This window comes from Catharus ustulatus, chromosome 8 (genome assembly GCF_009819885.2).
Source record: "Catharus ustulatus isolate bCatUst1 chromosome 8, bCatUst1.pri.v2, whole genome shotgun sequence".
Lineage (NCBI taxonomy): Eukaryota > Metazoa > Chordata > Aves > Passeriformes > Turdidae > Catharus > Catharus ustulatus.
The window spans coordinates 7,281,434-7,303,483 of record NC_046228.1 but is presented as its reverse complement, the minus strand read 5'-3'; the positions used below and the strand labels follow the sequence as shown (position 1 = coordinate 7,303,483).

Sequence of the window (22,050 nt, the reverse complement as noted above, 5' to 3'; positions counted from 1 at the left end):
TTTCATTGAATTTGTATTTTGTCACTGAAAGCAGCATCTGGACTGCTCCAGCTGATAACAATTTTGCAAGGCTTGGGCTAGACAAGAGTTACCTTTGTTTGGAACTGAGAATCTACCAGGAAAGTGTAAAACTGCTGAAGCCTGTGGCTATTTCCTGAAAGTTATGTTAGATCTGGAGGGACTGAACCTTTCCAAACATTTTCCACATGGCTGAAGAGGGACAATACTAATCCTTGGTGCTATTTAATGAATAACTTGTCATAGTTTTACCCATTAAATCCAGGATACTGATGTTTTTATTCTGTGTTTTAAATGCTCTAATTTCAGGAGGCTATAACTTATTTATAGGGAGGTTTTGTAGTTAAGTCGTTCAATTGATTGTAGGAACTCTTAATTGAAATATCTTGTTTTCAATTGTTATCCATTAAGAATATCACTGAAGCAGCAATGTTATGTATTTAATCACCTCAAACACTATAAAATTTTCTGGTTTTTTCAAATTAAATATTTCAGGACAAACGTTTCTTCCTAATGTTGGTAATTTTCAGAATACTTGAATAGAAAAGAACCATGCTTCTGTTCCTATATAAACACCTATTGAATGTGTACAGTGAGTTCTCTGCAAGCACTGCTTATTGTCTGTATTTATAGTGCACATTCAGGAAATATTTTTGTTGAAACCAAAGGAATTAGGCAGCTATCAGAAATTAGACTTAATTAGACTTTTGCTGCAGTAGTTAATTGAATGCTAGTGCAGTTCTGTTCTGAAAACCCCCACCTACAAAATAAGTTTTATTACCTACATGTAACCATAGGGCAATAAGAATCTGCTGTGGTATAAACCACAGTGTGAGTCTCAGTGTAGTTTCTCATTTAACTTGTGCTCTTTGAGGAGTCAGCCCTGCTCCCCATTTTTTGTTATCAGACACTTATGGTCAGTGCCTGTGTTTATAACATCATACCTTCATCAGTATGTGGATTTAACACCTTTATCTTTTGTTTAATTTGAGCTGTGTATAAGTATCTAGTCATGTACCTGAAATTATTCCTTGTTCTTGATTAACATGTGCTCGTGAGTTCATCGGAGCGTGTCTTGTTATTAAGCTTCTTTATTAAACTCACCTTTTAATTTCCTGAGTTAATTAAAGATTTCTGTTATTTTTACAATCTCCCTGGTTGTGTGATGGCAAGTGTAGTATGTTTTACTCATTTGGTTTCTTGTAATTTATCATGCTGTCAACGGAGCTGTTGAACTTTTACTTTGTGTTTAGGTATTAGTAATGAGTGACTGAAACAAATGATGTTATAATAGCTAACATGTATTTGTAAATGATATTCAAGTGCTATCTTTATTTCCAGCTGAGCATAGACATTGAAAGAAAAGTGACATTCCATCATTTTGGTCTTTGTCAAGAACACAGTATAATAGTGTTGGTTTGAATTTAATTTTCCTTAGTTCTAAAGAGCTAACTTCATTTTTTTTTAATCTGTTCTTCTTGTGATAGGTAATTACATCTATTTTCTTTTACATCATATTTCTGTGTTCTGCTTTTATTATGGACTGGTGGAAAAGCATCTCTTACTCCCAGATTTTTGAGATGTGTGATGCAGCTTGTTAAAATTCTAGATATTTGGAATTTTTAGAGAAAATTAAAAAAAAAAAATCATATAATCTTTTAGCCTTAATCCTTCAAACTTTTTTTTAAAAAAAGCATATAAAAATCTTGTCTTATAAGTGCTGCAGAGATGTTGATGGTGAAGGCATTGGATGCCTGTGTGCGCTGGAAATTATAGAATGTTGGTACCAAAACCCAAGGAACTAGAAATACACACTATGTAAAATCCCTCTTACTCATCAAATGCAACGCAGAGAGGAAAAATTATGAATTTTTGATGCAAGTTATAAATGAAATTATAAAATCTGAGAATTTTACAGTTTTCTATTTTTCAGCATACTCCTGTGCCATGTGCTCTGGAATGACCCTGCTTGAGCAGGACCTCACTCTGGTCCCTTCCAACCTGGCCCATTTTGTGATTTTGCAGTTGAATTAACAGAAGGTGGCTTTATGTTCAAAGATTTTAAAAAGACAAAACAAACCAAAAAACCCCAAAACTTTTCTGAGGGAAAAAATTTCACATTTCTTTATTAGTTCTTTTTCTTAAATGTATAATGCATTTAGAGTTGTTAATTTTGTGATGTCAGTTAGTTCTGTGCTTTCTTCAGCAGGACTTGCATAAGCTGTGACATTCAGGAATAAGGTGGCCTTCCTAAAGGGATATTCATTGCATGTTTGCATCTTTTCTGTGTGTGTGAGCAAGAGTTTGGGAGGACTTGCATTACTCACAAATGAGCAATATGTGAGTTATAGATCACACCAAACAATCATCAATAAAAGCTCTGTAGATCACATTGCTATACATTATGCATATGCTACACATTTCACAGCAGAAAAAAAATGGAAATTAGAGACTGTGGTATGGGTTTGCTTCTCGTATTCTTAGATTATAAAGCTAATTCCTTAACTTCTTTCAGCCCAAATAGAAAGACCCAAAGCAGGTGTTGTGTATCTTAGTGGAATGCTGTGAATCTCCCAGTTTAGGTTATCCAACCTTTTAATTTCCAGCTCCTAGTACTATTAAGTAGGATGCCCAAAAGTGCTCACTGGTGCTAAGTGAAATATCAAGTGTATATACCATGAGCTTTTAGATAGGTTCCAGATATCTAAAACTGAGAAGTGCCTTGACATTTAGAGCTGGGGAAAACTGTTACAAAATCTATTTAGATATTTTTAAAATCTAGTCTATATCTCCCAAAGAGGAGTTTTTTTTTATCCTACAAGTGTGGAACAGGTGAGCAGAGGTGCAATGGATTATATCTGACACAACAGCTGTGATGATGGTCTGTGTGGGATGCAGGACAGCATTAATTTAACCATCTGCATGTACATGGTAATGGGAAGGAAAGATGTGATAGATGCAATATTGAAGAGCTCTGGTAACATGTTTTTAGATGATTTGATGAGTTTGCTTTCAGAAGAATCTGGAAATTTGCAAAGACAAGATGTCTCGTGTTACACAATCTGTTGCAATCAATATGGAATAGATGTGCTGTAACAAATCTGGATCTTGAGGGAGATCACTGAGTCAGAGAAACAGATCTGTATAAAAAGGTTGGATCTCTCATTTGTGGCTCTGCTTTCTCCCTTCATAAATTTTTGTTTTCAACCTTTGGTGATTAGTAAGTTCATTTTATGTCTTTATTTTCTTTTCAACTCCTAATGATCCTTCTCAGCTCTTAAAAACCTATATAATAGGGACCTAATTACACACAAGTGCTCTTCAGAAAACAGTTCTATCAATTGGAGAATTAAAGACAAAATAAAGTTCTTTGAACATGACAGTCACAATGATCCCTTGCTGAAATGTTGGTGGAAAGCATAAAATAGTACCACTGCAATATTAGTACTAAATCAAAATTAGTATCTGCCTCTAAAGTCATGTGTGCCAAGTTATGTGGAGTCTGCCATGCTTCCTGCTCACAGGACATGCTGTGGAAAAGCAGAAAGCAGTCACTTCCACGTGTTTTGTGCAGATGGTCCAGCATTTGTGGTCATCACACAAAATCTTTTTAGGTGTGGATTAACAGCAATGTGGGTAATACCTGTAATTTATAGTAAGGTACTGAACAGAAGAGGGAAGGATGAGAAATAGATATGATGGCAGGACTGGAAGTGCCTCAGAGTAGCTGTAATCCCTTCCATGTGATTGAGTGGCACCCTTGATGGGCTTCTGTGTGGTAAAAATGAATAATGCCTCCTGACACACGTCAGTGAGTTATCTGCTTGTAAGAACAGAGAAGATGGTTTCCTTTTGTGCTAGAAATTGCTCCTAAGCATGGACAATAACAGTGTCTGTCTCTGTCAGGGCTGTGAGCAGCCCAAAAGGAAAGAGCTACAGGGTGTGCATCAAGTCTTTGTCAGCAGATGTGGTCCATAACAGCATGCTGGGAATGGGATAGATATAAATATAGAGTGCTTTAAGTATATTATGCCAAATATATTATAAGAAAAAAGGATACCCTTATTGCACTGGCACATGAAGAACCCATGGGCTCCCTAGGAGGTTGTGGAGACAGGATTTATTGGGGAGCTTGGTTACCCTTCCTGAAGCTGGAGAGAAACTCCTGTGACCACTGCAGTGTACAGAGTGCTAGAGATAAAGTCAGGGAGATGTGAGCTTTGAAAACAGTCTTAAAGGAGACTGACTAATATTGATTAAAAAATCAAAAATATGAAAGAATTTTCTAGTGACTGTTGGTGTTCTGGAAAAACAGGATCTTGGGAATTGTCCAGAATTAATGTGCCTTTCCTTCTGGGGAGGGGGGAGAAAAACCCCTATTTTTTATCTTTGGAAGTAATTTTATATTTGAAGTCTGGCTCTCATGACTTTCATCATAGGAAATGTGCGGTCTTCTCTATCCTGACTCCTTACAGCTCTGGAATACACAACTCTTAGTGCTGGTAAAGCACCTGACACCTCCTGGGAGCAACAGACACCTGCAATTTTTAAGGCTTTCTCATAATAACAATGACTCAATTAGAGAGAATCCAGTGATCTGCAATCTAGGCTGTGAGTCACTTGTCTTTTTCCAATTACTTTCTGCATACTGAGAGAAGTCAAATATTTACAGCAGAGCTGAGAGGTAGCAGGAGGCCCTTACCAGCCTTTGCTACCTCACAAGAAATGCCTGAGCCCTGTTATCCAGCAAGAGTTTGTTTACAGATGGTTAATTAGGGACCTAGCTGAATCTTTTAGAAGGACAGATGCAAGCTGATTAACATCTATATCGTCTACATGAGTAGCCTTTAATAAGAAGGTTCTTACAAGAAAAAATAAAGTGATATATCCAATTAAAATCTTCAGCTTGCTCAGCAGTTCACAGAAAATTAGGAAACTCTAATGAACAAAACTAGGCAAGCTGGAGGAAAATTATAAATATACAAAGAGGCCTTTCATGTGAACATAAAAACAATGTTTTAAATATAAAAAGAAAATATAAAGATAAACCTCAGTATTTAAAAGACTGAATGGGTGAAATGTTAATGGTCCAAGTTAAGCCTGTCATTATGTTTATGTTCAGATACTTCTTGGCACTGAAGATTGCCCAAAGATAATTTTTTTTTTGTAAATGAAGAAAAATATTAATCTGTGTTTTAAATTACATTACTTCTGGTAAATTCATAGAAGTTTGAATAAGGACAAAACCAATTGGAATGTGAAGGGCAAAGATTGCTTGAGCAAAGAGTGTTAGCTGATAAACAGACCAAAAAAGATAGTGTTTGGAATTGCAAATTTCTACACTAGGTGATTCTGCAAAAACAAGGACTTTACAACAATCAGAACTGGAAGTCATCCAGAAATATCACAGCAGAAAATCAGGGACAAGGAAACTGAAGAGAGTAGAAACCATTCTGGCAATTTATGGTCAAAGAGAACTAAAGACATCTACTAAATTTTTTAATATATTGATGGCTCTAGAACCTTTTAGTGCAATGCATTTCAATAGACATTTGGGGAATTATGAGAAATTGCTCTGTCTGGGATAGAGGAGGTTTTCAAGAAGATTTTTAATTCAAGGTCTTTGATGTAGCTTTTATTATGCTTAAATTTTTCTTCCAACATCATAATCCACAGATTTCTGATAGCACAGTAAGAATGATGACAGGTTTTTTGTGTAGGTGGCCTACCTGCATATATGTGCAATTCCATGTGTTTGGGAAAAGTCACCTTAAGTCCATGTGGCGTTCAAGGGAGCGTACTCAGTGAAGCTGGGAAGTAGGAGGCAGTTGGATTCCCTGCATGGCTGCTGTGATCCCTTGAGTGCCCCTATCCAGAGGATTTGGCTTTGGCCACGTTGGGCGCAGCCATCCATAATTCCTCCTCCATGGAGAAAGCACAACCTACGTGACAGACACAAAATCTTTGAAGATGTTCTGGGTATCCATAGATACCTCCAGTGAAAAGAGAGCTTGTGTGTTCTCTGGACCCTTAACCTTCCTGTAACCACAGTATTTAACTGCAGCTCTTCCCTCTCTGGCAGTGATCCACCAGGACAAGTGCCATGACTTTATTGCATTTCTCTGTATTCTATCCCACACAGACACTTCCAAATTGTACCTCTATCTTCATAAAACACGCCTGCTTTGTCTGTGACCTTTTTCCAGAATATCTGATGCCACACAGTTCTCAAACTTTAAATCTCTTATAAGTATTTTTAATTTTATTATTATCTTCAGCACACCATTGCAAGAGAACAAATCACCACAACTAAAACTCTTTAGCTGGCTCTTTAGTTGTGCTTAATGCTTTTCTGCTCTGGTGTGTTATAATAGATGCCAGTGGCACACACAGTCCCATACTTCTGTATATTCTTATGGAAATCTAATTGTGCTCTGATTGCATCGCTGTATTTTAAAACAGATTTGTTTTACAATAATGAAAAGCAGAAATCCTTAATGTTACCTGAGTCAAGGCCAAGTTTTAAATTAAATTGTAAGCCCTGGATGGAACTGGTATTAGGGGGAAAATGTAATTGTCACACATCTCAAAGATAACAAGTTTCTGAAAGATTTGGGTAAAATTGTCTTATTTGAACAGAAAAACAGCATAAAAAGTTAAAGGAGACTATGAGCACGTGGCAGTAAGTTGAGGATGTAAATGGCTTTGCAATTTTAATTTTAATTATCAGAATTTGTGACCATACCTGTCTTGAACGTACCTATATTTTGAAATATTAGTTTCATTTTATCCTTTATAATGACTTCTCTGTAAAGACAGGCCTCAGACAAAGAATATTCACTGTGTCCACATGGTACATTCATTCTGTAATAAAACTCCTCCTAATTTCCTTGCACAACCTTAAGTACAGTTTTCCTTTCACTGTGTTATAAGAAACCAGCAGTTTTCTGGTTTGTCCTGTTCCCCATCTGTGGAGGCTGAATTGTAGCAGGGGGAGATGTGGTTAAAGCACAGGTATGGGATCTCACCTGGCCCTTCCCATGGGCCATGGTGCTCCCAGGTGACCCAGCAGTGACATCTGTGCCCTCTCCTGCACTCAGAGCCAGGGATCCTGCAGTGCTCTCCTCACTGGAGCTGGGATCCAAACTTTCCCCGTGGTTGTGAGATGTCCGTGAGAGATGCCTTCTGTGTGACGCACGGGCTGCACCAAGTCTGCTAAGAATGAAGAATGGTTTAATTGCTAAGGAGGCTGGGCTGGCATTTAGTAACCACTGCTGGTTTTGTGCTGCTGATCTAACCACAGGAATTAGCAGTGGGTTCCTGTTTTTCGCTGTTGCTGAACAGGGAAACACTGATTTGAGCGGCTGCCCACAGGAGGGGGGAAATGAAGGAGACAGGAGTTTAGCGCTGAATGGGTACAGTGTGTGTCATTTTATGGATGGCTGGTACTGTGATACAGTCTCTTCTAAGACCTACAGAAACCCTGTCTTGTGGTTACTATTGAAAGCCAATAACCAGAGAGAAAATGTGCTCAGTAGAAAACTTACCGTGGGATGCAGCCTTAATGCAGAGCACTGTAGTTACAGCCCAGGGTAATAAAGAAGTGTTTGTTTGGAATATTTTACAAAGCTTGGTTTCTATAGTAACAATCATCACGAATACTTTCAGCTTCAGAAATAACATCTGCTTGGTGACTGATCTCAAATCTCAACCCTTGCTGAAGTAAATAAGTTCCTGCTCCTTCTGCTTATTGTTAGTCAGTGCTATTTGATACAGAGCATTTATTTCCACAGGACTGGGAAAGGTGTTGGGATTGGGTGGGAAAAGGGAAGAGGAGTCAGAAGATAATGGTAAAATGTGTTATCTGCTCCTTTATCCCTTAGTCACTGCTAAAATAAATCAGAGTTTACATAGAGACCAAAAGTAAATGTGTCATACTGTTCTGTTGACTGATGTACAGGACAAACATTGCTCTGCTTTATTCTTTCAGTGATTTAAACTTTGTGCATAAACTTAGGGGAAGAGAAATAATTTGTTTAGATATAGAAAATGTATGGAGAGAGTACAAATCTTAATGGAAAAGTTCACAAACTGGTGAATTTTCAAGGAAACTTTCTAAAAGGTGGTCAGTCTGCTGTGAAAATGGTATTTCTTTTGAAGAGAAGATGCTAAAATCATCATCACTGCTGCTAAATTTTGCAATGTAAAATTTTAAGAAAGAATATTTTCTGAAGCAAAGTAAATCTTTTCATGTAATAAGGATTGGGACTAGAGAATTTAATATGAATCATGATTTTTGTTGGTGGTAACTGAGTACCACCTTAATGAATAATGAATATATGACATAATTAGAAATTCTGCTGTGCCATAGGAAATATAACTGGAACAGAAGGGTGAGTTGAGCTGGGCTATATTTCCATAGCACTCATTTTCAGTTAGCAATGCCCAAGAGTGCAAACAAGCTTGAAATATGGTAACTAAAAAACCCAAACAAATAAACAAAAAACCCCACCAAAAAGCAACCAAAAAAACTGAAACAAAAAAACCCACCAACAAAAAAAACCTTGCATGCACACAAGGAAAAAAACAAAATAAAATAAACAAAATAAAAGCAAAAAAACTAAAAAAATCCCCACCCCCCTTCCCCCATAAAAACCAAAAAAAAGACCCACTTACTTTCCATTTAGGTGGGGTTCACCAAATCCTTTATACTGTAGATCTATACTGGCTTAGTAAAAATTATACAGGTTTTGTAATATTTTAAAGGAGCAGACTTTTTCCTTTTTTTAATAGTAAATAATCTGTCTCTTTAAAAAAAAAATCCAAGCATTCTGTCAGATATGTCGAGCTAACATGAGTAACAAGAATAAATAGTTTCATTCATGCAAGTAATTGTGTTTGCTTTAATGCAAAGTTTCTCCAAGCACTAATTCTCATGTGTCTAATTATTTGTCAGATTAGATCCTGTAGCTTCCATTTCTTTGGTGCATTTTCAGTGATATTCTGAATATGAGCACAGTAAGTACTAACAATCTTGATGGGAAGCAGCTTAGAAAGCAACATTAAGTGATAATACTTGAGCTTGAGTTTATTTGTAGGATTTTTCAAGGACACTATTAATAAATGCATAACAGTGTCAGATTTGCAGCTGGTGTAAATCAAAATAGTTCTGCTGCTACTCGAGTGCTGTGCTGATTTAAGCAACTGATATTTAGGATTTAAATTAATTCATAAGATTAGAGTGAAAAACATATGTTTTCAAATTGGTGAATGGTCAGAGTACGTGATGGAGGTCGTCAAGAGAGGAAAGTGAGACACATCTTGGAGCACCTTAGACAAGGTTTGTGCTTTCACACTCCTGCCAACCTGCCCTCTCCCTTCTCCCCTTGCTGGCAGCAATCACTGCCAAAGCAGTTTAGCACATGCTGCTGCTACCACCATGTAACACAGCCAAACCAGGCTCCCTTTTGCTGCCATCTCATCCCTTCTCCTTGGATAACAGAAATCTTTCATTTATCGTTGCTCTTCCTGCTGCTGAAGCAGCTACAATTGGATCCACAATGTCCACATGCAGTCACTGGCATGAAAACTTCTACAGACTTTCAAATCTTAAATAGGGATCATTTGTTTTAGGGTGGTTTTGGCTCTGGTGTACACACTTTACATCTGTCCTTGGGCCATGGCATGGACAAGGAAAATAAAAGCTGTGTCATGCTTTCAGACTCATTCGTGTCCTCCCTACATTCCCTAGTCTGTGATCTGTGTAAATTGTCATGATAGAAAGTAATTTGTTATTCTGGTGCCATTAACATTTTTTCCTGCATTAAGAATATTGCCAAGTTTGCACTTTAATCCCTTCTGCTGACAGCTAGGTTTCACAATGTCTTGATTTAGTTCTCTTTTTTATTATTACAATTCCAGGTAGAAATGTTTTAATTTATCATTCACTAGGCATCCTGCATATGGCCAGGAGGTTAAAAAAGAACTTGAAAAGGCATTGTTGAGGAAAAGTTCACTAACACTGTATTTTGGATGACATACAGGGTGCTATATTTTCTTTTCAATTTTGCAAGAAATGCAAAATACAGCATAATCCTTTCAGGACACTCACCTTTCTTAACCCTCACGTCTGGCATAGATCTCCTAAATGATGATCAAACCTTATCTTTTATGACTCTAGGGTGCTGCAGAGCTACAGGAATAAGGTCTCTGCAGTCACAAAAGGTAACTGTTAGTCAGAACTTCTGCCTTTTGTCTGAATTTCAGTGTCACAATGACAGATTGAAACTTTGGATCCCCCCCCTGAGTAAAGGACAGCCCTTCTGGGCTCCTCATGGACATTTCAAAAGCCTGCAGCTGGTTCAGTTTGCTTGTTCCCCATGAAAGCAACCTGTACTGTGCTCATGCTTAGCCCTGCCTGTTACCACAGCCGCACTATCAGCCTGCAAGAATTTAAATTGTGCCTTGTACTTTATTTTTCCCAAGCCTGGAAAGTTAGTAGTGTCTCTGAGGGGCCCATGTCCTCTTCTACAGGCAGTCTAGGGTAAGATTAACCCATTGTGACATTTGGGAGTGACTCTGCTCTGAAGTGATCAGCCCAAGCTCAAACAGTGATGGACTGTCAGTCATTCATCCCCAGGGAAATGAGTTTTCACAGATGAGTCTTTAAGGCTGAATTGTAAAGGAATAATAGAATTCTCTACTTCTCATTTCTAATCCTTGGAGATCCAGCAGATATGCCCATCTGGGAAACAAATGCCCATTAGCATCACTTCACTGCACAGCTCCACTTTGACTTACAGGATGGCAGTCAGAAGAATTTACAGGAAGGTACCTGGGGATACATGATTCCTGGTATATGCCACAGACACAGAGTCTCAGGTGCTTTTCCCAACAGGATCTACCTGGATGCTGCCAAGATAAATTTATTTTCACAAACTGGACGCTGTCACTGCCAGCCTTTAATCAGACTTACAGAGCTTAATGGGGGAATATTCTGGAACTCTAGGGGATATCTCTGGCAGTAATCCAGTACAACTACTACACACACCATCCGCTCTAAGTTATGCTCAATATTTTCCATATTAACCTGGAATTACCCTCATTAATGGGCAAGATGTAGTAGTAAAGTAAAACCAAGTTTATTTAACAGTATGAAGACACAGGGAATTGCATACATGGGCACACAGATAAAGAAATGCAATGTTGCATCTTTGCAGCCACCTGATGTTTTAAATTAGCTTCAATGTCTTCTGGTCTGTTGAGCTACTCATGAAAATCAAGAAAATCCAGGATGGTGCACACTGATGTCACAGTTCAGGAAAAGCAATCTCTAGGCAGTAGGACAAAAGCTGAAGAGCAAACCTGATAAGGACCTCTTTCTGGAAACCCCCACTGAAAAAAAATGCATCTGCAGGTCTTTCTCGTAGTCTTAATAAATCAGTTTTAATCAAAATGTCAATTCAGAACTCTCTTGCTAATGAAATGCTTCATGACAAAGTATTAGCTTTTGAAATCAAGTCCCTTACTAGATTAACTGAGAGTAACTTTGTTGCAAATAAACATAGTTCTTATAATAAAAATATGACTCTTCTGAGCATAAACACGTTAAGACTAATATATAAATTTAAGATTAGAACAGAACTAACAACCATATTCTACTCAGAAAAGACTGAATGAAAGATTGCAGTCTATCATTGCTAGAGCTGAGATAGAGAAGGAAGACAATAAATCGAAGGATAACAATGCAGTTTGTGCACTGGGGCCATAATAACAGCTTTGTAATCATAATGTATTCTATTTATTCTTCATTTCCACTGATTTTCTTATGGAAAATAATGTTCCAGTAAAGTGTGAGTGTTCCATTTCTATTTTGAAACAAGGAAATTAATTATTTGTGTTCTGCAAAAACAGTGGGGCAGAATTACAATGGAAAGATAATTTGCTGTCGAAAAAGTAATGAGAAATATTAGTGTAATTTTGGTTGGGTTGCATTTAATTATCAATAAACATGTTGATCTCAGCTTTATTAGATACTCTAGTTTTCAGGGAAAACTTCTTCCTTTTGAAGGGCTGGTAGGGTTGGTGGAGTCCTCCCAGTAAATTGGTGCAACTGGATGACTCAGTCACAGAAACAAGTTGGTTGCCTTGAGTCTCTTCCAGTATAGAAGATAATATGAGATGCAACAAAAAGTTCACCAACTTTTGCTGCTGTTGGTCATGTGGTTGTGTACTTCCCATAGGTTAGTGGGACCTCATTAGCCAAAACTAGAAATCACTTAGAAATCCTCAGGCAAAAGAAGGTGCAGTGTAGGAACTCAAAGTGCTGAGGACACTTGGGCTCTGTGCCATTCTTGCAGGTTTAAATGAGGTGAAGCTTTCCACTCACTAATTGCAAGAGAGGAACTGTATGTGGTGTATTAAATGAAAGTCTTCAGTAGATGCTCAGAATTTCTGTAAAACCCTGGAGTCACATGAAGAACTTGTGTTTCCTCTACTTGCCCCAGCCTTGTTTATTTATTCTGTGTTTCCTGAAGTATATTTCTCCCTCACACAAATGATGTTTTTTGAAATCTTTTTTCTTTTTTTCTTTTTTTTTTTTTTTTTTTTTTTTTTTTTTGGTATTGCACTATCATTAAGGCTCATTACTCATTGAATAAATCTGTGGAGAAAATTGTCAAAACTTGTGGGTGGATGGGAAGCTCATACTCAAAAGTGTGTTGGTGAGCATTAGTTCATTTGTTCACCCAACACTTAGAATAAATAATGTGGTGTAGCACTGACAATCTACAGGACCAGCAGAGCCTTAGCTCCAGCACTCTGGAACTGTCAGGTTCTCCTTGGGGCAGCAGCAGGTGCTGTGAAAGTGGTGAGATTTTGTTGGGAGGAGCAGACAGTGCTGCTTCTTTCTTCTGACATTACTGCCGGGTTTGATTCTCTTGGTAAATGACCATGGAAAGAATCAGGTGGAGATGGGATGGAGGTTGTCTCCAGGTGGGACTCTGCCATCTCCTTCTCCTGGGAGGATTGCTGCACAAGGGACAGTTGGAGTTTCTTCAGGAAAATGGCCAAAAACACTCCAGCCAAATTATATCAGTAGAATTCCATGATTTTCAGAGGGTGAATTTTCTTTTCTTTCATTGCTGAGAAGTCTGCCTGTACGGCACTGAAAATGGTCAGAACAATCACAGCATTTGACACTTCATCTTTAATTGTAGGTCAGAGAATTTCACCTCAAACATTCATTTAGTAAAAGGAGAACAGGGTGACCAGGGTTCATCCTCTTACCATAAAAAACAGAGTTAATCTCTGCTTTCTACTGTCTTTTAAAAGAAAGTGGCTACAACTGCAGTGCAAAAACCTGACTTGATAAGGATGTTTTGGGAAGAGCTGCCTTGATCCAGGGCAGATGCAGGAATCCTGAGTGGGCACTGAAGAGACCAAAAGGTGCCTGGCAGCTAGAGACCATATTAGATCTTGGGAAATTTTTCATACTGAGACTAACAGGTTTTTGAGGCTTTTGAATTTGTGTCTAGGCATCTGAATTTGACCAAAATTTAATCTGAGTACTCAAGTGCATTTTGTAACCTGAGACTTGTGTATCCCAAATAAATCAAATCATTCAGAAAATAACCAAAGAATTTAGGAAAAGCACCAGAAGCTGAGACCAAATGAAGATGTGAATACTTGTAATGTAACAGTCTGAATTTTATGTTTTCTCCTTTTCTGCATCTCTTAGCTCTTCAGTCTTTTTATAGTTTTTTTGGGGGTTTTTTGGTTTTTTAAATTTTTCCCCATCTCTGAAGTCTTGCATATTAAAAAATAAGATAAGTGGCTGTTTGCATTCTGAGTCTGGTTCTAATCTTGTTACAACACCAGATTTTATTGTTTATTTGCCAAGTTATCTAGCTTAGTTTATGTGGAATTCACCAGACTGATGCTGTTTTAATAATATGATTAAAAATGAAATTTAAATTGACATAATTATTAATACAATAAAAAGTATAATTCAAGCTGTTTTTAAGAAGAACTGAAGTTTTTTTATAATGAATTCTTGTAAGTAATACTAAGACCGTTTTAGTTAGGAAACATTACATTGATTAATGCATAGCTGTTTGCATTTTAATACTTGATTTATATATCAGATCTGTATTTGTGCACACTGTCAAACTTTATTCTGTTCTTGTCAAAATACTTATTGCTTCTGACAGGTGTAACATGCTCACATTAATCCTTAATTCCTTGATTCAATTTTCTAATTGCTTTTTTGGCATGAGTTTGGAGCCATTTAGTCTTACATGAAGTATTTGTCTTATGGTATAATAATGCACTTTTAAAAATTGGATGCACATAGCTTAGAATGTTGAAGAAAATATATAGAGAGGTATTACTTAGTACTGAAAATCAAAAGTTTTATATCACTTCTGAGAGGCACCACTTCTTGGAATACAGATAGCACCAGAACACTTTATACTTTTTATCTTCCCTGATTCACAGGATTAAATATTTTCATAGATGCAAATTGGTACTGAAGTTTCTGTGCATTTTCCCCAAGGAGATGCTGAACACTTGGAGAAACTCCATGAACATTCCCTGAGTCTTGGTTCTCCTGCTCTTCTCACCTCTGCTCTCTGCTACCCATCCCTCCCACCCAAGGGGGACAGAATCCATTTCCAGCTTCTCCTTGTTCTGCACTCTTAAAGCTGATCAACCCTTTTAGTCCCAAACAAATAATGCAAGATTTGCAGGGCTTTTTGGTACTTAAATAAATATACTCACCTCTTTTGCTGCTTTTTTTAATAAAGCATGGATATGGCATACACTGCCATGTGGTTTTTTTGCCTGCAATGGTAATATTGTCATCTGTCCTATGAAGGAAAAAAAAAATCAGCTCAAATCTATTTCTTACAGAAATAGATCCAAAAGAATCTTCCCAAAGCTCATAAACTGACCAGGCAGCTGAACTTTGACTTTTTAGGACTTTCAGGAAAAGACTGGGAGGATGTAGAGCCTTTTCTCTAATAAAGGTCTAGGAACCCATGAAGATGACTCCTGATACTTATTTCCTGTGAATAAATGCATGAGTACACACTTAAATTGTGGATAAAACTTTATTTTTTTAATTGCCTGATTTAATCCCTACCCTCTCCACTTATTTCTTCTTTCTGTATCCTCTAAGTTACTCTTCTTTTTTCCCTATCAATAGTAATGTATGTTCTTTGATCCTTTTATTCTTTCATAGTTTTCTGCCACTTTCTTTTTCACCTTCCCAGCTGACACACCTCCTTCTGTCATACTGGATAAAAAAAAAATATAGGAGTAAAAGTTTATCAAATAAATGTTTGTTTATTATGTCTTCCACTGATAAAGTTTTATTAATCTGTGACTGTCATTTGAGGTTTTGGCAAAAAATGTAAGTCACTTTCTCTACAAGGGGAGAAGAAAAAAAGATAATTCTAGCAAGTAAATCATGGTAGCTTACTGCTTTGGGCAAACAAACTTGTGCCTTATCTCTTCCAAAAAAACCATGGAAAATGCATGATAAATGGCACATTTCAGAGAACATGTTATGTCCCTGTGAAATAACTTTGATTCATGGTTATGTATTTATCTTTAAACAACTGACAAACCTCAGGCTATCTAAATTATTATCATTTGCTCTATGCTACTGTGTTATTTTGCTAGGGAACCTGAATGATGTGAGGTAAGATAAGGCACCTTGCTTTTGCAGTCATAATTTTTTTATTAAGAATAAATAAGCACAAAATTCTTACTGTATTTTATTTTTGGATGAAGTCCTTTGAAAGAATATTTATCAGAAATCGTTCCCTCCAATTGTGTTTTGAAGAGCATTACTGTAACTTCAAACAGAGAAGGATGGGGCCTGTTGATCCAAGGGTTTTATATCATTTGGATTTATAAGAAAGTAATCACCAAATAAAAACTCATACTGATAAATTTTTTTCTCCTTGTTTTGTGTCTGCATGAAGTGTTCTGAATAGCATTTTAAAATGAAGATTGCATTTTCTCTGTGTTTTCAAATAGTTGTTTGATTTGCTGTTGTGACAAGTCAGGAGTATTGACTTAAATGCTCTATTGGTTGCATTAGTAACACCAGCTGGAGCTTTTGGGGTTTTAGTTTTCTGTTTCATCACTTGGTAAAGGTTTTGGTGAATATAAGTTGTCATTCCCTGTGGTATGGCAATTTTAAATTAGATTTAATTGTTTACCAAAGTTCTTTAGTGCTGTCGCTTTAAAAGTATTTACAGAAATGCCTTTTAAATATGACCATGAAGCAATAAAAATATATATTTTTATCTATTTTTCACTGAGCAGTAATAAATAGAAAATTATTATCGGTTTACATGATGGAAGTGCCTTTGTTTTCCTTATATCAAGTACTTTGCCATGTATTTAACTTTGCTAAACTATCTTTTTTTCTTATAACACTGGAATAAGTTGACATTTATGTATACATTGCATTTTTTATGTAAATAGAAAGTTTGCTGGCTTTGAATTTTGAATCAAAATGTCGAACTCATATTTTGCCTTGGAACATGACAGACATTTAGAAAATTTACAAACAGAAAAAGAAAGAAATGTTTATGCTGATTTTGACCTAATGCTTTTAGAAATATCTTTAGTGCTTGACTAAACGTTTAAGCTCTCAAAAATGAAATGCCTATCTCTGAGTGAACACAAAACTTGGAAATATGGAAATGTGGGTACATTGTAAATTTTTCCCAGCTCCTACTGTCTCTGGTAAATCAAGAACAATATGGTAGCAACCATTTCGTTGAAAGCTAAGTGCAAATTAAATTATCTGTACAGTTAATGGGAGTTTGGTAACAGCACAAATCCCCTGCCATCAACACCACTGCTACCATGGCTTTATATAAGATCAAGCAAGGTGATTAGCACACAGGCAACATTTTCAGAGAGTTTCTAAGCATGTATAAATACAGTTGCACTGCACCTATTTTTTGCATATGCAAGAAGAATCAGGAAGGTCTTGCCTTGAAGAAATCATTTCCTTACAGGACAGATAGTGAGAAGTAAGAATTCTTGGTCTGAGGATCTCAAGAGGGAGTGACTGTCTTTAGCTATTGGTGTATATAATATAGATTTACTCTCATTTTATAGTTCTGGCATTAGGCAGACTAGGTAATGGATGCTGTTGAAGCAGAATTCTTTCACATGGATACTTCTTAATAGAGATGGGAAAGTTGGCTCCTCTCAATCATCAATGTGTAATCAAAAGGTTTTGCAGATTTCTAAGCTTAAATTTGATATTGCATGTTTAGCAAACTATAAAATTCAGTAAAATTTTGTTGTCCTTATGGTGATTTATTTTTTTTGTTTGGTTAGATCTGCAGTGTGGGCTGTTAGAGCCCATTTTTTGGTTTACATGGTTCAATCTGCTTGAATGCAAGGAACTAGTTAAGAAAAAATACCTTCCCACCATTACACTGTGCCTTAAAAGAACCCAAAGCTGCACTAGTGCAAATGGAATGGAAACCTCAGAGGTTAACCTGGTCTCTCCCTTTTGCAGGGTGCTCCCAAGCCGATTGCCATCGAGCCGTGCTCAGGAAACAGAGCCGCCGTCCTGACGGTGTTTCTGTGTCTGCCCAGGGGAGCCTCAGGAGTTCCACCACCCGGGCAGTCAGGTAAGGCTGCCATGGTGGCTGTGGGGTCTGACTCCTTCTGCACTCTCTGCCTGCCCGAAATCACCCTCACACATCCAAAATAATGGCACAGCAGATGGGTACGAGGAGCTGCTCGGTCAAGCTGATGTTAAGTTTATCCCCAGTGTTTCATTTTTCTTGGGAATTTGGTGTCGTGTCCAGATAAAAAGCTCGGTGATTAAGCCAGCCACATTTCATTAGGACTTCCTGAAGCAATACCTGTGCATGTCAATATGCTCCAACATTGTCTCTCAGGGAAAAAAAATTCATATGCAGTCACTTCCCTGGTTTCAGCTCAAGCTGCTGTAAATGAGGCTGTACAGGGAATACCTGCGAGTATTTTCACTTCAGGCTAAAATTTAGTGCAGTCTAGTTTGCACAATAAATCCCAACACTTTGCTGGCTGGGACTCAATTAAAATACTACTATTTCCCAGAATGCCTGTCAGATAAAACCTGGAATTGTGTGAGTGAATGCTTCTGCAGGGAGGTGTTCACTTTGGAAGTGATCCCAGCTCATTTTAAAGTAGCACTTGCATTATCTGGAAGCACTTCTGGTGGTGACCTACCTTCTCTGCTAGATCATTGTACAAAAACATTCTCATAAAACACTTCCTGAACAGGAGCTACCTACCTGCACCTTTACAACCCTTTAAATAGCTGCCTATAATGATGTGGTAGGAAGGAGCCATGACAAGAAAGTGTAGACAGTATTGTCACCCTGCACATGTGACCACTTTATTCATTCATTCATTTATTCCGGAATTCACTGGAGCTGCAGCCAAAATGAACACTTTTGCAGAAATTGCAGACTGCATGGTATGTGCCCAAAATGCAGGAATAAACCAGAAAATATGCTTTCAGGCTAACTTTTATCATTAAGAGCCAAAAGAGATATCCTTTTAACCTTCAAAAATCCATTTAAGAGATTAAAAAGTATTGAGTAATGATGAGGGCAAACTCAGTTGACTTATGTTGGAAATAAGCTCAGCTGGGTGTTCTTCTTTTGGCCTGATCACTATCTGTTATTTATTTGAGAGTTTTAGTTCATTTTTTGAGGGCGAGGGGTGTTATATTTTTTTCTCTCTGAGTTCTGAGATGAGGACTTAGTTCTTAAAATGCTGTTTATGGCTTGGAATATCATTTTTGGAAGTGCTATGAAAATAAAAGTGTTACTGATGCTTTGTCAAATACATTTCCTGGACGAAATATATAAAGTGCTCTGAAGAGAGCAATGAGAAAGGAAGGATGTTTAGCTTATTCCCTGTTCATGTTTTAAAGAAATGAAAAAGAAATGAAGGTGTTTATAGTCTTGCAACAAGAAAAAACATTATGCAAAGAAGTTAAAAGTAATTGTTGAAATTGAAGCTTAAAATGTTTTTGGGGGGAGTTTTTTTGTTGCTTTCAAATTTGCCTATTATGTACATCTTTACAGTAAAAATGTATTCATTTAGTTTCTTCATAATCAGTTTCTATTTACCATGTAAAGGAGTCTTTGAAAAGTAGTTGTAGATCTTTGCTGTGTGTAAAGCACCAACAGTATATGTGTTTTCAAACAGGACTGGGGTTCAGCAACACGTCAGATGTGACATTCTGCATGTTTCTCAACCTGTGAAAGAATACACCTCTTTTTTAAACACGTTTTGTCTTCCTAGCATATTCTATCTTCTCATTGCTTTGTAGGTGTATATTTGGAGTGCTATTCTTCCATTTATTATTATGGTACCTGCCAGCCACTTAGTGTTCCAAAATATATAAATAATTTAGGCCTACAACTTTCACTTTGTTAAGGGTCAAAAGCGAATGGAAATGCTTGAGGTGTTCGGCCATGCTGCTTCAACCATTAGAGTGTATTAGATGACGTGACTATAATAATTTTTTCTTGCTCATGATGAGTTTTGGTTCTCATGGATTGCTCTGTGTACCCATGCCTAGGCAGGCAGGAGCTATTATGCAATTTTGCTGGTGTATCTGTAGCTCTGCTAATTCACTCCATTCCTGTCCTGCAGCACCCTGGGCTGCCTGGGAGCAGATGCTGTGAACACCACCAAGCTTTTGGAAATGATGTGGAAACTTTGAGCAGCACACACATTCTCTATGCAGTTTTGTCTAAGTTAGACAAAACCAATGATACTGAGGTGGAAGTCGTGTGTTCAGTAATTAAGTCTTGCCAGGTAATATTAGAATCCTCCCTTACTTGCACACAGCCATTTTCCAGCTCGTTGGGATCACTCTAGGACAGAACTGACAGTGTGTCAAGCATCTTTGTTTAAATGATACATCAATGATACTCATTCTCATTTCACCCTGGGAGAGTGGGATTCATTCCTTCTATACATGCATCCCAAACATAAGAAGGGAATGCTTGTATTCTTATTGTCCTGCATTTTCTCCAAAACTGGGAAAGCAAATTCTTTACATAAATAACTAACCTATGCTCCACTGGAGTTCTCATTTGTATACCTAATTTTTTAAGCTCTGAATTTGAGTTTTCTCTTTCTGAGTTTTCCATTAACAAATATTTTGTTGAAAAATTAATATTAAAAAAAAAGAAACAAACCAACAAATAAACCATGCCCTAATATAAAGGTAGATCTTTGTGCAGCATATGTTCTATACTTCACCTTTAGCAGCAGCTGGAAGAAAAGTTGAAGCTGCAGATGGTGGGCTTTGGCCAAAGGCTATGAACAGCAAAAAACTTCTCTAGGAGAGACCATATGTCCCAGTGCAGATCTGTGTGTTCTCTGCTTCCTGCAGAAAATACTCACAACTTTACAGACTTTCAACAACGTTTTTGATCACTCAGTCCTAATTCTGTAAGTTCAACAGTTAAACCACTTAAAATCTGTGATTTAAGATAGATTTTATACAGATTGATCATGTAGATTTGGTCAAAATGTTGATAAAAATTAATTTATTACAAAAAAAAAGAGACATTAGTCATTGTGGTTCATGTTTTAGAAAGGGATTTTTTGAATAAAGCAGCTATTTGTAGAATTAAATATCCTGAAAAGACAGGCACAAAATGTTGCCATCATGGTAGGTCAGGTGTTTCACAGCAGACCTTGCATTTCCTTTTGAGTGTAAGCTAACAATTCAATTACACTTCTCTGAAGTAACTGAAGTACCTGTCTTTAAGTGACAGAAATTAGAGACAAAGTATAAATAAGAATGATCAATGCAAAACATGAAGGTAAATTTCTCAGTTTGGATTGACTGATAGAACATGTGCTTTCTTCATTCTTCATTTATCTCCTTCACTGCATTGTACCTGTGTAATCAGAACAAAATTAGAGGGTCCAAAAAAACCCAATTCTGTAGGGTTCACATGTCTATCAGTACAAATGCATCAGTGTAGTGCATATGTGACTTCAAGCTTTATGATACACTGGAAGCTAGAGAGCATCTTTTATTACTGTAGTCTCTGACCCCATGATTTAAATAGCTTAAACTCTTCTAATATCAAAGCAGATCTAATAATGAGAGCAGCTGCAACCAGTTTTCTAGAAAGAACTAAATTATATATCTCAAAGGGGATTGAACAAAACAAGATAGACCAGAAAAAAAGAGGATAATATATAACCTAATGCAGAAAAAGGTGCCTATGAATTATCAGCAGTGGAAGGCCCAAGAATAACTCCTTCAAGGTCTTCATACAGCTCTGGTGATATATTGGGCAATACAGAAAGAATAGCTTGGTAATGTGATAAATTCTGCTAAACAACTGTGACCATGTCATCATTACTACTACAGCCAACTAAATCCCATGCTTTGAGGTATTGAGTTATTGTACAATAAGTTTATAAAACAATGTTTGCATCATTCTGGGATAAGACCACTTTGTGCTTTAAAGCACAAAGAGAAATGAGAATATTAAACCATTTCAAAATAATTCAGAATCAAGGGGTGTAATTTCTGAATTATTTACAGGTTATTTTACTTTCACACAGCAGCACTTGCCCATCTACCAAGAGGGTAAAAGTGATAGAGCACCCAGTAGAGGAAATTCCCTATTGAGTGAGCTGGATGGTCTCTGCACATGTGCACAAATGAGTCTCTGTTAAACCTCAGTAGATCTTTAACACCTCCATGGCTGTGACTGGATGAGGTGAATCTAACTTAATCCATGAAATAACACTTGGAAGTTAAATGGAAGTTGAAATGGAAGACTGCATGCAATATTCTGTTGTTATAAGTGCAAATTAGGATGGCAGGCTTCTGAACAGTGCTGTCTGAAAGTTCCTGTCTGATATCCTTGACTCAAAACAGAATTTTGTGTAATTCTGGCTGTGCTAACTGGGGTGTTCAATCCTACTTAATCAGCAAGCTACAGTAGGATCACAGAATCA

The 22,050-nt window shown here is 37.1% G+C and overlaps 1 protein-coding gene across 2 annotated transcripts in view; it reads left to right on the top strand.

Moving 5' to 3' along the window:
• ATRNL1 (attractin like 1) overlaps positions 1–22,050 on the top strand; it is a 435,468-nt gene that overhangs the window by 365,748 nt on the left and 47,670 nt on the right. For both annotated transcript variants that reach the window (XM_033066085.2, XM_033066084.2), the window contains one exon: positions 17,570–17,684. In XM_033066085.2, coding sequence (XP_032921976.1) covers positions 17,570–17,684 — 115 coding nt within the window. The remainder of the gene's footprint in view (positions 1–17,569; positions 17,685–22,050) is intronic.